The 15,658-nt window shown below is 41.2% G+C and overlaps 1 protein-coding gene across 1 annotated transcript in view; it reads left to right on the top strand.

Moving 5' to 3' along the window:
• foxo1a (forkhead box O1 a) overlaps positions 1-9,484 on the top strand; it is a 32,732-nt gene extending 23,248 nt beyond the window's left edge. The window contains exons 2-3 of the mRNA XM_031297490.2: positions 5,756-5,947; positions 6,593-9,484. Coding sequence (XP_031153350.1) covers positions 5,756-5,947; positions 6,593-7,777 — 1,377 coding nt within the window. The 3' untranslated portion in view covers positions 7,778-9,484. The remainder of the gene's footprint in view (positions 1-5,755; positions 5,948-6,592) is intronic.
• Positions 9,485-15,658: the final 6,174 nt, after the last annotated feature.

The following is a 15,658-nucleotide window of genomic DNA, read 5'->3' as shown; positions in this document are numbered from 1 at the left end:
CTATGAAAATAATCGTTAGTTGCAGCCCTATTATTGTTTAATAATTATTATTATTTTTATTTATTTTTTCTGGTATGATATGTAGCCTACTGTTTGTCTAGTTATAACTTGTATTTTGTAAAACTTTAATAAAGCTCTAAAAAAAAAAAGTAAGAAGGAGAATACAAAAAGAGGGAAAGGAGAGGAGAAATAAAGAGGCGGAGAGGAGGAGAGGGTGAAGTAGCAAACACTGTGGCCTTTCAGTAGTGCTGCCAGTGAGGGAGTTCAGACCAGCACAGTGTGTTCTTTACTGATCCATTCCCACTCTGTCACACACACACATACACACCCCTCTTTCTCTATTTCTTAAATAGCCTACACTCAAAACACATTCTCCTGCTCACACACACACACACACATACACACACACACACACACACACACACACACACGCACACGCACGTGCACGCACATCCAGACGTCCACACTACAGCCACTTGTTGAGTCATGACGTATCCAGTTAAACGTTTCAGCAGTCACACGACAACGGCACCACAACATTACTTTCATTTAATAAATATAGTGTGACATCAGGGATTCGTGCCAGTTGCTAAACATAAACTCTCTGGCAGTGGTGGGGTGGGGTTAGAGAAGGGGGCCGAAAGCTACATTTGCAATGTCCACTTGCCTCACGGCGTTGCGGCTTCGCATTCCATGCCTTTTTCTCTGCCTCACGACCGCTGTGTTTCCTGTGAGGCAGGAAGTCAGCTCTGTTTCCTGTCACAGTCCTCTTTCATGTGGTCACTTCCTCGTGTTTTGCCAGCACCGATCTGTTCTGTTGACTCGGAGAACGAAAGTTGGTGCATCTCGCGGCGGGTTCAGGCACAACAGAGAAAAGTCTTTTTCTTATCTCTTGCTACATGAGCTAGCCATCAGAGTTACAGTTATGTCAGGCCTGCTTTCATAACATTACAACATTTATTATGATTAGTATGATTCCTCAGTGCAACAAAAAGGTGTTTTTTTTTCACATTAACTATGTAATAATTGCAAGTAACATTGGATGTGTTGATATCATTTTGCAGGATACTCTGTCTTTGCACAATCTTTTCTTTCTTTTCCAAAGCTGTCTCCATTAATTTGTTGCATTTTTTTGTGGGAAGAAACAGAAACTCACTTTTGACATTGGACGGTGTTATTGTCATATTTTTATACAACACAAGATATAACCGTCCTCGAGCAACGGTTATCAGAGTTCACTTCTGTGAAATCGCGGGTTTTGTAACCTTGCTGAGGAATGTTGATTGTAATGGCTGCCTGGCTGGGAATCCTGCCTAAACTGTTTCCTAAGAGATACTAACAAGTTGGCTCTGATTACGATTGAACTTTGCACACAGTGATTAGCTGGAATGTTAAGATTCCTGTGTAATGCGGCCAGAGATAATTCAGTGTCACATACAGTCGCTGGATCCAAAAGAAAAAGTATGTATTTACATACAGTATATACATGTATATATGTATGTATAGACATAGACATACATATAAACATGTATATATGTATACATAGACATGTATATACATGTATATATGTATGTATAGACATAGACATACATACATACATGTATATATGTATGTATAGACATATACATGCACATATACATACATAAAAAATACATATATACAAACAAAGTAGACATATACATACATATATATGTACAAAGTAGCATATACTATGTATGTATAGGTTTGTTTTTATTCCCTCTGTATATGTTTAAGGTGTTCTGGTTCCCCAGTTTGGGATTAACGAAGTCTATCTATCTATCTATCTATCTATCTATCTATCTATCTATCTATCTATAAAACAAGTAAAATAAGTACATTAACAAATGTAGCAAGCCATGTGTCTACTGTTTTTGATTCATATATGCATGTCCTTGTGTGTGTGTGTGTGTGTGTGTGTGTGTGTGTGTGTGTTTGTTTCACTAAATGTCTGACTGTGTGTTCATGCGTGTGTGTTCATCCCATATCGCGTGTGTATTGAAACCACAATATCACTGGCTGCAGTGAAGAGAGCAACAAAATCAAACCCATACTGCGCTGCTGTTTGTCGTGTTGCCATTACACTAAAAACATGGGCTGGCTCTCTCTCTCTCACACACTCTCACACACACACACACACACACATACACACACACACACAGTGGGAGACAAGGCTTTTCCATTGGCCCAGACACCCTCAGCCACACTCCCCACACAGCACGCCGAGTTCTGCCGAGTTTTGGTATTTCCCATCAGAGCAGTTTTTATGACCCTTCACTTGTACTCCCCCTCTTGCGCCAAGACATTATTTCTTTTTTTTTCAAATGTTCTCCATCACCACAGCACCCAGCATATTGACTGTGAAATAAGCCAAAAGAGAAACTAGATCCTCCAAAGTGGACACTTAAGCTGTGAGTTTCAGCAGGGAGCTATAGGGCTGTAACAGGACATCCCGGCGTCTGCACTCACATTGCAGTCATTCTTTGTTGCAGCACAGCTGAAATTACCAGCACTCTTAGCGGTCATGGGAAAAAGAGGCTCATGACCAGACTTTACTCCTCGCATTTTGTCATAGCTACCGATGTGCACGAGGAGGACTGGTGGGGGGGGGGAGCATTTGCTAGGCTAATCAGGGAAGGGCTGTCACGGTCCTCAGATCATGCAAACTAGCCTGAGACTACTGGCTGAGGCAGTCAGGTCATTTGATTCAGCATTTTATTCATTCGTGAGCCCGAGCGCCTCAGGTCCTTCAGGGAGGAGAGGAAAGAGGCTGAGAGAAGGAGAAGTAGATACAGAGAAGGAGATGTTAAATGTTAAACAGGAAAAGGAAATAGGGTGTTGTGGCTGGAGTATTTGATAGAGCAGATTAGTCACTTAATTGATCAATTGATTGTCTGGAAGTTTGTCAGCAACACTTCTGATAAACGACTAAAGGGGGATTCCACCAATTTTACTCATGGAGGTCGGTTCACTTATCACGAGGGGTCCTACTCAAACACTCAATCTCAATCAATCTTCTGTGGCCCTGGTGGGAGCTTTTCAAAGTTTGATAAAATATGATGACACCACTATGACATCATCAGAGTTATCTCAGCTTGGGCTCAAGACATACAATTTTAAACTAAAAGCCATCGTTACAAACTGGGGCTGTGGCGTTTGAAAGATGTTGGCATTTAGGAGTCGGTGAGGGTCTAATAAAAGACGGAATTTAGTTGCATTTTGGAAAATGTAGGATGCAGTGTTTTAACCCTCCTGTTGTCCTCGGGTCAAATTTGACCCATTTTTTAAAAAAAAGTTTCCATTTCAGAAATGTTGGATTTCTTTCAACCAAATTGTCAAAGAAAATAAACCAACCATTACTCTTCACAAGTAAAATAAATGATCAGTTCACTACTGCTTTCTGAATTTGGGTGTTTTATTTAATTTGATCAAAATGAAAATTGAAAATGACAAAAGAACGTTGAAAAAAAAGTGACATAAATGTTGTAAAAAGCTTCAAAAACGTGAGAAAGAAATCGACAAAAATATCAAAAAAATCGCTGGAAACAAAACGACAAAGAAATCGCTGGAAAAATTCGACAAAAACATAAAAATAAAATTCTGGAAAAAATCGACAAAAACATCCAAAAAATCGTCAAAAAATTTCGGAAATAGCAACAAAAAATTGCTGGAGAAAAACGACGAAAACATCCAAAAAATTGCTGGAAAAAAATCGACAAAAACAAGATTCAAGAATGAGAAGAGATGGAAGAGATGAGGAGAAGCAGAGGTGAAGACTGTGAACCAGATGTGAAGCAGTGACTCACAGCAGGAACAGGCTTGATGACGTTAGCCACTCTGCACGCTAAGCTCTGCATGTGTGTGTGTGTGTGTGTGTGTGTGTGTGTCTGTGTGTGTGCTGGGAGTTCCAGCCTCTTCTTCCGAAACAACAAGCTTTACGCATGCACAGTAACGTCTGGCCAAGGCTCATTACTTCATGTTGTGGCCCGGACACAAAACGATATAGAGCCAGAGTGTAGATTATTCTCTGAGGGTGAATGGTCACTTCAATAACAGTTTGGGTTGATTTAGAGTTCATTTAGAAATCATAACAGGCTATAAAACAAAATCAAGTCTGAAGTGCCCCGGTACAGTACAGTGGTTCCAGTAAAGTAGGACAGAAACAGTGTCTCACGTTCTCTGGTTTGCTTAGCAGACATTTGCCCAATATTCCCCCTCTTGTTTGCCGTGTTTTAATAATGCTTCACTAGCTTCCTGCACAAAAAATAGTTTTTCCACTGGGGGTGTCACTAAGCAACGTTAGAGCGCTGTATTAATGTGTCTGTAAGGAGGAAAGATTAGTCTGTTTCCTCCCTTTGATTCTGTGCTGGTTCAGACAAGACACGTAGTCAGGTGGAATGTGAGTGTTTTACAATGGGCCCTTCTGTTTTTGTGAAGGAAATAAAGGCCCACATCTACAGTATGTTTGGAGATAAGAGTGTCTGCAGTGTAACCCTTACTGTAGTTCTGTTCAGGATGTATTGCTCATGAAATTAATTTTTGAGATCTAGTATGTGTGTGTGTGTGTGTATTTTTATTTATTATAAGGATCCCCATTAGTTGACGCCTAGACCAGTCATTCCCAAACTGTGGTCCGTGGACCACTAGTGGCCCGTTAGGGTACTGCAGGTGGTCCGTGGAAAAACAAAATAAAGTATAAAATAATTGTTTTTTAACCTTCATCTTACCAGGAAATTCCCATAAACATTAAGAATATGTATATTGATATACAATTTAAATTTAAATTAAATTGTTATTGTGTGATTACTAAAATAGGCGAGGTTTTGAAATTTTGACTATATCCAAGTGTTCTTATTACCGTATAGATTTAATACTCCATTGCTATGGAAATAAGCCTGTTTTTCAAATGAACGTGATTATGCCCTCGGGCGCTTGAGTAAATAAATAAATTAATTAAATATGTGGCAGCCGTTGTGTGCAGTAAACTTTCTTAAAGTTGGCCTATTAAGCGGTGCGGATTAATTCAAGTAGGACTGTGTGTAGGCATATTTTATTATGTGTATTATGAGGTGATGATTCTTGATTACAAATAGTGGTCCGCACACAAAAAGTTTGAAAACCCCTGGCCGTGACGACCAGCTAGTCTTCCTGGGGTCCAAAACAACATTTCATCAGACAATATTAAAACATTTCATGACGTTAAAAAATAAATAAAAGAAAACAAAATAAATACAACAATATCTGCTTACAGAACTAAATAACAAAAAAGACTCAAAAATTTAAATTAAAATAAAAAAAAACAATAACAAACCAAGCAAATAGAAAAATATCTTGAAAACAAATGTATATATTACAGCATATTACATGGCTAACATTAAGGTAGCTCACATAGACAAAGAAAAAAATCAAATATGTGTGTGTGTGTGTGTATGTGTGTGTGTGTGTGTGTGTGTGTGTGTGTGTGTGTGTGTGTGTGTGTGTGTGTGTGTGTTTGTGCACATGCATTTCTTTGAAATGCACATGGCATTAGATTGTTGAGTACCTAAAACAAATCTCCTCTTTCTCCTGTGTAATTCAGCTGAAGCCAGGCGTGTTTTTAAAAGACAACCACCTGTACGGATGGATTTGCACTTGTGTGCAAAAAGCAGATCGGAGGGGTTTCTGGGAAAAGGGCAAACGCAAATCTCTTTGTTTGTCTGCTCCTCACCCAGCTTCCCTCTTTCTCTCTCTCCTCCAGAACTCCATCAGACACAACCTGTCGCTGCACAGCCGCTTTATTCGCGTCCAGAATGAGGGGACGGGGAAGAGCTCGTGGTGGATGCTAAACCCGGAGGGCGGGAAAAGCGGCAAGTCCCCGCGACGCAGGGCAGCCTCCATGGACAACAACAGCAAGTTCACCAAGAGCAGAGGGAGAGCAGCAAAGAAGAAGGTACATGAATTAAAAAAAAAACAAACATCTAATGCTTTTTTTGCTCCGACATCGCTGATATTACATTTTTGAACCATGCCAAGATTTTCTTTTATCTCAATTGTCTCTACACTATTTGTCTATCTTTCAAATAAAAGGTCAGTGGGTGGCTCAATGTTGATTAGAGTGTTTTCATCAATTATTATCAAATATCATTTTGGTTTTTAAAGAGCTGGTTGATATGTCAACATAATGCATCATGATAAAGACCAGACATCATATGGGATATGGGTAATATTCTAAGCCAAAATTGGTCTTTTCTTGGTTTTACTGGCTACATTACAATTAAAAAATAAAATATTTTGGACTTAATAATTATCCTAGAGGAGAAGAAATTGAACTCTGAATGATTCAATGTGTTTACGTAGTCATATGCACACCTCTAACTTTTTTCTTATTGTTTCTTTAAGTCGTCATGTCTGTAATATTGTCACATTATTGATACAATATTTATTAGCAAGAATACTTTTGTATTATATTTTTAGTACCATTAAACCCTGTGTTTTATTGCCAGTGGTTTCTGCCCAAAGCATATGTTACACTGACTGTCTCTGGCACATACCATATGCCTATTGGTACACTGAGAGTGTCCCTGTCTCCCCACAGCTGTCCCTGCAGGGCGGCCCTGACGGAGGCGCAGACAGCCCAGGCTCCTACTCCAAGTGGCCTGGCAGCCCCAACTCCCACAGCAACGACGACTTTGATGCATGGAACAGCTTCAGGCCTCGGACCAGCTCCAACGCCAGCACTCTAAGCGGCCGCCTCTCCCCCTTCATGCCTGAGGATGACCTTGTGGAGGCAGACGTGCATATGGGCTACCCAGGAGCCCCCGGGGCCAAGATGACAGCCACGCTGCCCAGTCTCACAGAGATGACAGGCTCTCTGGGACACAGTTCGGAGAATGTCATGGAGAACCTTCTGGACAATCTGAACCTGCTCTCGCCCAACAACTCTCAGGTTGGAGGAGGGGCGACGACCCCTGGCTCCTCCCAGTCCTCCCCCTCTCCGATGATGCAGCCGAGCCCTGGGTACCCCTCTTACAGCTCCCCCAGCATGGTCGCTCATCCTCAGCAGGAGTACCGCAAGTGTGTGTACGGCCAAGCAGGAATGAACACACTGTCGTCAATGCCGATGCAGACATTGACCGAGAGTAAGCCCAGCTTCGGGCCCGGTATGGGCCAGTACAGCTGCCCCGCGGGGCTTCTGAAGGAGCTGCTGACGTCAGATACAGACCAGCACGGAGAGCTCATGCCGTCAGTGGACACTGTGGTGTCTCAGTCCAGTGGGGGCTGCATGCTGCCGCCATACAGCAGCAGCCAGCATGCAGCCAAACACATGGGAGGAGGGAATGGTCACCTGCACGGTCTCTCTCACACTCACCCCCACAATGTGCACAGCCAGGCCCAGGCCACGTCACCAGCTATGAATGGCCGCTTGCTCATGTCCCTGAGCCACAGCGGGGGCACCACGCGTTTGCCTATAGCTAAAAGCCCGATGCAGATGCCTTACGGCCTCTCCAGCCACCTCAGTGCGGGTATGCCTGGGGGCTTCTGCCCTCTCAACACCAACGGATACGGCCGACCAGGCCTGCCACAGCCCTTGCACCAGGAGAAGCTGCCCAGCGACCTGGACGACATGTCCATCGAGAAGTTTGAGTTTGACATGGAGACGGTTCTCCATGACACTCTGATGGACGGGGACTCTCTGGACTTCAACTTTGATCCGATGGTGACCCAACAAGGTTTCCCCCACGGAGTGAAGACCACCACACACAGCTGGGTGTCAGGGTAGAAAATCAAGTGCTGTTGCTGTTTTGGCACCATAAAAGGCACCATAAGAACTAATTTGAGAATATAAAAAAAGTGTATCTTAGGATGTTTAATACTCAACCAAACTTCATCCATCAACATTTCTGTTTCAAAAATACTCTTCGGATCACTTCAGCCGACTGAGACTAGTTGTGATCAGCTGAGGACACCCCTTTCCATTAGAGCCCCTGAAATGGTGAAGATGAAATCTGAATTATTTTTGAAATATCAAATAATTTGTACAAACTAAGTGCCAAACATTTTTGCCTTAACATAAGAGCCAAACTGAAACACGCCTCTCCGGTTTACTCACTAAAGTTACAGATGCTATACAGCGGTTGTGTCTGTGAATTTTTGCAAGAGACACAGCCAACTTTATCTCATCATCATCAGCAGCAGCAGCAGCACAATCTGTAGAAGTGCACCAACTCATACCATGATGTTTACTGTGTTTCCACAATCCAACTTTTTGTATGTACAGTGTAGTGATCATTGATTACCACTACGGAAGAATTATGAAGGCAATCTGGCTCATGGGTGTTTGTGGACTGACATGATGTAAAGTGAGAGACTTCTCAAGGGATCCTCGGATGATGTTACATAATAACTCGCTTTGTTGTTGCCCGAATGTACATAGTGTCATCATACGGTTTGTAAAATCAGGCATCTTAGTGTATTTTCTAAGACTGTAAATAGTGTTTACAGAGCAGAAGCAAAAGTCAAGGCAGCAGAAACTGGATCCGATTCTTTCAAACACGCGTGTCGAGTGGACCGATCTGTGCTTGAGGATTCTTCTCAATCAGGCTGTAAAAATGCTTACACACTTTCTGATTTCTTGTACATACATTAAAATGTATATTACAATGGTGTAGTAGATGTTTACTGGATTGAGTATAGAGTAGTAGAGTATATATGAGTATATATTTGAGACCTAAATTATTTGTGGTTAATATAGATTTATGCTGGTGCATAAGCTGCACTCAGACATCAGAATTGTTCTGAGTCATTGGTCACTCTGAACCTTAATACCACAGGGGCCTATTTATTGTGCCTAACAAAGTAGATATCGACTGCAGGCTTGAAGGGTTTTATATTATAGTATATTGTAAAATGTCTACGGTCCAGAAGATACTCAAATCCAGCAGTCTTGAAGAAAAGTACAGTGAAATCTTTATTTCCACTACCCTGCTTTCACTTTTTGGTTGTTGTTTTTTTTTTACAAGTTGAGAAGAAACGAGTGACTGTAGATTGTCACTGTTAGGGTTTCCTGAACGCTTCGCAGCTCTGTGAATGTTAAGAGGTCAAGGCAGGTTGGTGGATAAAAGATATTCTCAGTGCTTCTGAAGTCCCATACCTGTCCGAGATTGTCACTAGAGACACTGTGAGTAACCAACCTGTCCCGTGTTCAGTTTTAGAACTCTTTTTTTAAAATAAATGTTCTTCTTTGTCTCAAAAGGTTAGTGTGACTGAAACAGTACAGTCTGATTCCTTTTTGTCCAAAAAGAGCCCTCTGATGCTGTCAGTAGAATCAGCTTTACTGCTTTGAACGAGACTCCACTTTCACGCTGCCCCTCCTACCTCTACCCATCTCTATGTCTTTTTTAACATTTGATAGCATAAAGGTAACGTGACTCGATAGCTCCAATCATCTTCTTAATAACAAGTCTATTTGAATTATTTTTTAGCCCCTGAAAAAACGCCACTAAGTGTTAAGTATTTAATCTAGCATGTATATATTTGCATTTTCTGACTTGCTTTTCTCACTTATCGCTGTACTAACAATGAGCCTGTCAGCCTGTCAGTGACATATTATACAGAGTCACAAATAGTGTCCGAGATTGTGGCTACCTTTGTGAAGACGGTGTCTGGAAACATGACTGCTTCTAATGAAAGTCGACTGGTTCGGTGGCTGAAAGACCACGTGGTTTAGAGATAACAAACTAAAACTGCTTATTCTACATTATTGTCAATGTTTATTGCATGATTTATCCAGAAACCACACATATCAGCGTGTGTCTGATCATGTGTTGTCGAGGGCTCTGAGTATGCAGGTTTTTATTTAAAGTTCTTCAATTAGTTCGGTCTGTTCTCGTGAACCATTCTTACAAATAGCTACGAAAAAGGAATGCACTGTAATCCGTATGTATTTCACGTATTTATTGCTGATGCACCACAGTGACCACCGCTGTATAAGAGTGCTACAACACAGCGCTTTCGAGCGGGGGGGGGGGGGACGGAGTTTGCGCCCTGGGGAGAACACAAATCCAAACCACAATCTTTTTTCTAATCTTAACTAGTCGTTTTGGTGTCTAAACTTTACTGTGTCGATAGTATATATACACGACGTTCCACTTCCGGGATTGCTCCGGTGCCGCCGGAAAGATGTCACTCTTTTCGGATGTCTGTTACCTTCCGCTTTCTTTGTGTTGTAATTTTAAACTCCAGTGGATTTCTGAGGACTATGGTTAACTGCTCCTCAGATCTCTGCAGGGTAAATCCAGACAACTAGCTAGACTATCTGTCCAATCTGAGTTTTCTGTTACACGACTAAAACTACTTTTGAACGAACACGTTCCACCAAAACAAGTTCCTTCCTGAGGCTATTTTGCAGAGGCACCGTGGCTCATGTCGATTGTGATTGGTTTAAAGAAATGCCAATAAACCAGAGCACGGTTTTCTCCCATCCCGGAATGCTGTGTTGACTAGCCAGACCCTCCTCCGCAGCGCTGTGGAGGAAGGTCTGGCAATGCGAGACTACTGTGACGCTCACCATTTGTTGACTAAACTCAACTGAAATGACCGGCACCTCGCGGTTCTCTGTAGCTGGCTCACAGTCACCTTTTCTCAGCTAAATTTAGCTGTAAAGACGGCTGAACTTAACTGTCATGTGACCAGTGGTCACGTGACCAGCCGGCAGTCGCCAAATTTGGTAGGATGTCACACACATTGTTGTGCATTTCGTACAATATCATACGAACCCGGTAATGAGAATGCGTTGATTATTTTGGGTGTTTGGTTGAAATGAAAACTTGCATACTGCCAGTAATGGCACATGATCTGACATTGATGTTTAAGAAAGCCAGGGAGTGGGGCAGGTTTAAGAAGAGTCAAATGAAATCTTGACATTTCAAAAGGCCGTTAAAGAAGCTGCTGTTTGGCTTTGGTGCCAGGTGTTGCCTTTTCTTACCCAAACATGCCATAGTGTACTATAGCCAAATTTGCCTTTGAAGTCAAAGTGATATATTTAGCATTTTTATTATGTGATATGTTCAGAATTATATATGTTTGTGCCGGTCACTCAAGTCAGGATAAACTGTAATGAATCCATGTAGTCAGTGTCACAGGATTCACTCTAAAAGTAAGAGCTGTACTAAGTAAATTATATCTCTACATTTTTAAATGATTGAATCTATGCATTGTATTCCTTAATTTTATGTTGCTATTGTTATATTTTTTTCTTTGCTTTGAACTTATGACAGAGATATTTTATTGTAACATAGCGCTGTGAGATGATATGGTGTTGTTGTTGTCAAAACTCTATGTTCCAGATAGTTATATGGGGGAAAAAAATGAAGTTTATTTAGAAACTGACAATGTTGTATTTCTTGTATTTAGCTACAGTTTTTAGAAAATAGCATCAAAAAGCAAATTACTGAGAAAAACAAATGTAAAGATATATTGCATTTTTAAAATGGAAAAACACAATAGTCCTGCTCAGAATGCAGATTCTGGACCAATTTTTGTAATTTTATGAGTAGAAAGATATTGCACTTGTACTTACATTTTATAACAAAGTGCTCCTCGTAACAAAAGGAAGAGTTCCCATTAAATATTTTAAAAAATAAAAAATCTGTTACATTGAACTTATTTACAGGAATACATTGGAACTGTGCGGTGTAATTTGCAATCAATAAGAATATGTAACTCGTTCAATATTAATGTATTAAGACCTGAATAAATGTACTTCTGTGTTAAAGACGTGTCACATTTGTCATTCAACAATAACAAATATATAGCATGCAGAAGATGATATCAGCCCATTCTGGTTTGGTCCAAACATGTCCAAGAGACAGAGCTGCTCATAATCTGTCACCATTGGCTGAAGAAGGCTGGGAGATGAGGTGGAAAGCTAGTAAGTGGACTATTGAGCTTACATCATTTAGTTACATGCAGTAGAAGTAATCTACCTGGTTGTGTAAATGATCGATTGGTGGGACCTTATTATTTTTCAGAATAGAAGTAAGCTAGGTGGGAAACTTGAATAGCAAAACCAACCGTTTGAAATCCTATATGCAGGAATAATGATTACTTTTTCTTAAAGTGCAGATATTATGCTTTTTTGCTTTTTTCCCTTTCCTTTATTGTGTTATATCTTTTTGTGCATGGAATAGGTTTAGAAAGTGAAAAAGCCCAAAGTCCACCCCAAAGGCACTTACCATCTCCAACAGTAAACACTGTTCACAAACTGCTCCAAACAGCTCTATTGTAGTCCAGCCTTTACTTCAGAGACAAACGTGGTCACTTTGTAACACACGTTATAATGCTCGCCTAGCTGCTAGCGTGGCAATCCCTCATACTCTGTTTCTGACTGGCATGTGCGACTCCCAACAAAGATGGAACAGAAGTGAGATGTCTCACTCTGTAGCTAAAACAGAGAGCTCAACACACAGGGTGAAAAGAGGAGCTGCAGCAATGTGCAGTACAACAAAAATATGGTGTTTTCTGAAAATTAAACCATGTAAACCTATTCTGATATAACCTCTAAATACAATTATGAACCTGAAAATGAGTATAATGTGAACACTTTAATGCTGGGCAAAATACCAATATTATATCGACATCGATATATGAGGCTAGATATTGTCTTAAATTTTGGATATCGTGATATGACATAAGTGTTGTCTTTTCCTGGTTTTAAAGGCTGCATTACAGAAAAGTGATGTTTATTTTCTAAACTCACCAGACTGTTCTAGCTGTTTTATTATTTGCCTTTACCCACTTAGTCATTATATCCACATTATTGATGATTATTTATCAAAAGTCTCATTGTGTTAATATTTTGTGAAAGCAACAATAGTCGTACAATATCGCCGCAATGTCGACATCGATGTATTTGGTCAAAAATATCGTGATATTTGACTTATCGCCCAGCTCTAGTTTTTCCAATACATGCATGCATAATCATGGCAATAAAGTAACTGGAGTGATAATAGGCTAATGTGGCTAGTTTAAACTTAAAAAAAAGCTAAGTAAACAAGTGATACTCTTTTTTTTGGAAGCTACTAGCTCTAGGCTTCATAATATTAGCCACTACCGCTGATTCCAGCCTCCAGAGCAGTCAGTCACAAATTATTGTAAACCCAAAACTCCAATATGGGATATTATTTTCATCCATAGCACTAAGTACCTTAATACCTAAACTGTGGTTGTCTGGCCTAAGGTCACATTTTCATAATAAGCTTACTGACATTTCCAGGTCATAGTTGAGAGGGTTCTGTGTGGGTATGGGGAATTTACGGGGTGCTGTGTGAGTGTGAGGGGAATTTGGGTATGTGGGGTTGTGTTGTTGAGTGTTCATGTATGTTGTATTATGTGTTTTTAATGTGTGGACCCCAGGAAGAATGGGGGTCCAAGTAAAAAAAAATAACAAATAAATAAAAGTGAATCATGTAGTGAAGACCAGTACTTCACAAGACTAAAGCTTCTTTTTTTAATGATTATTGCATAGGGTTATTAGCAAAGCATAGTAGGATGTAACATAAGGTAGGCCTACTGTAGCATTTGTTACGTTTTGAATCGAAAAAAGTCAGGAGCTAAATGGCAAAAGCTATTGTGGATTGTCAGCTATCAACCTATAGTCTGAAAATCAAAGTATAGATGAAGAGTAAACTAAGTATATTTCCCGCTTTTTCATGCAGTGTCCACACTTAAAACCTGGAAAGTATGCATTGTCACAGGATGATAAAGGATCCCACAACAGGAGATTTAATCCATGTGCAGAGGCTTGTTGTATAAAAGACAGAAAAGTGAAAAGAGTTCTGGCGTCTCATTTCTTCCCTACAATGATTGCTCCTGGCTTTTTCTTACTGCCACATTCCGCACCATGCACCCCCTACCACTGAACCCATTCACCCCAGACAGCAAACTGCACAGCCTCTCTGGCCCCAGTGTCTTTGACTTTGAGTTGTGAGTAAAAGATAACCTTTAACTAGACAAGTCACTGGGGACTTGTCTCATAAAAAGCCCTGGCTAAAAGGTGTTCATAAGAGGTTGCAGTCTGGACTGGTTCCAGTGCTTGACTCTATTGTCTTTAACATTTTTGTCCTCCTGCTCGTTCCTACAGGGCTGAATTTCACTCTAAAGAAAATGTCTGTGGAATAAGTATCAGCGTGAGGAAATAAATCCCATCCCAGAAACTGCATGCAAAACAGAAGACAGTTTTGCCGCTTGCATTTTGAGGAGACCTTGGAAGGCTCAACTTAGTTCAAGAAGTGGCACACTGTATGTTTCACAGGGGGGGGAAAGATTTAGTGTTTGCATTTCGTTACAGTGCACAGCAATGTGGGCCAAGCTTTTGCTGTCAGAGCGAAGTGGGAGGGAGAGGGAGAGAGGGGGCAGAGAGGACGCTTGTGAGCACATAGCTGAGGAATGTGGGTGTGGACTCCTGCCAAAGGCATATGCGATCCTTATGTTCCCTTGGGTGCCAGAAGGCAAAATGTGATTAGACGGTTGGGGCCATGTCAGGACACAGACACAGTGTGAGGACGTAGTAATATGCCATGGACTTCACACTCTAGCTACATTTGTTGTTTTTACATTTTCCCTCCAGATTCCAACAAGTATTTTCTTGTGCACACATATTGAATTATATACACTGAGTTAAAGAAAAAAATGCAGCATTTTGAAATGAGGGAGAGAAAAAAAAGAGCTCCGTTAAAGGGTAACTACCGTTTTTTTCAACCTGGACCCTATTTTCCTATGTTTTTGTGTCTAAGGGCATTTTTACACCTGTAGTTCGTTTGCTTTGGTCCGAATCAGTTGGTGAGTTAGTAAACTTGGAGCGATTTGCCCTTGGTCGGTTTGGTTTGGTTTGATTTCACACCTGGAAAAATCCAAGCGTACCAAAATGCGTCATTACAAATCAGGCAAGAACGTCCAGCCCTCTTATTGGTCGGATATGTCTGGGGGCGGGAGCAAGAAAGTAAATACAGGAAGAAGGTCCTTGTGTTCTGGTCTAGTGGTCAAATCAGCTCATTTCATTACAATCATCAGACATCGTTTCACAAGAGACGTTACTACGCCTGCTCTGGTCACCGAGACTTCGCTCTGCTCTGCCGGCGTCTGTCTCCAATTTTAGCGGCAGCTGGTTTGACCACGGAGATACAAGTGACGGACGGGAAGCTTGACTACAGTCTATTTCTGTGATAGAAACACTGCAAGCTGCTACAGTTTGCTGCTCTTCTGCATCGCAGATTGCTAAACACACCTGACTACAGGAGACATTAGCTCAGACTTGCGGAGTGTGTATAGTTGGTGCGGTTCAAGTACGGATCACGTTCTCACCACAAACGAACCGCTCCAGAGTTCGACTGAAAGCGTACCGAGACCACCTCTTCAAGCAGGTCTCGGTACGCTCGTTTGGTCTGCTTTTGGTGCGCACCAGAGTTTGATTGCCACGTTCTCATCTGCCCAAACGAACCGCACCAGTGGGGCAAACCAACTCTAGTTCGATTCAACCGAACTAAACGAGGCAGGTGTGAAAACTCCCTAAGTGACTGATGTGAACAACAATCTTTGACATTGGTCCAGTATTAAGCGAGATCGCTGCAGTCGGCAGCAGTGATGGGAATAACGGCGTTATAAA

The sequence above is a fragment of the Sander lucioperca genome, chromosome 5 (genome assembly GCF_008315115.2).
Source record: "Sander lucioperca isolate FBNREF2018 chromosome 5, SLUC_FBN_1.2, whole genome shotgun sequence".
Classification (NCBI taxonomy): domain Eukaryota; kingdom Metazoa; phylum Chordata; class Actinopteri; order Perciformes; family Percidae; genus Sander; species Sander lucioperca.
Note: the sequence above shows the minus strand (reverse complement) of the source record. Positions and strands in the feature narration are given on the sequence as shown.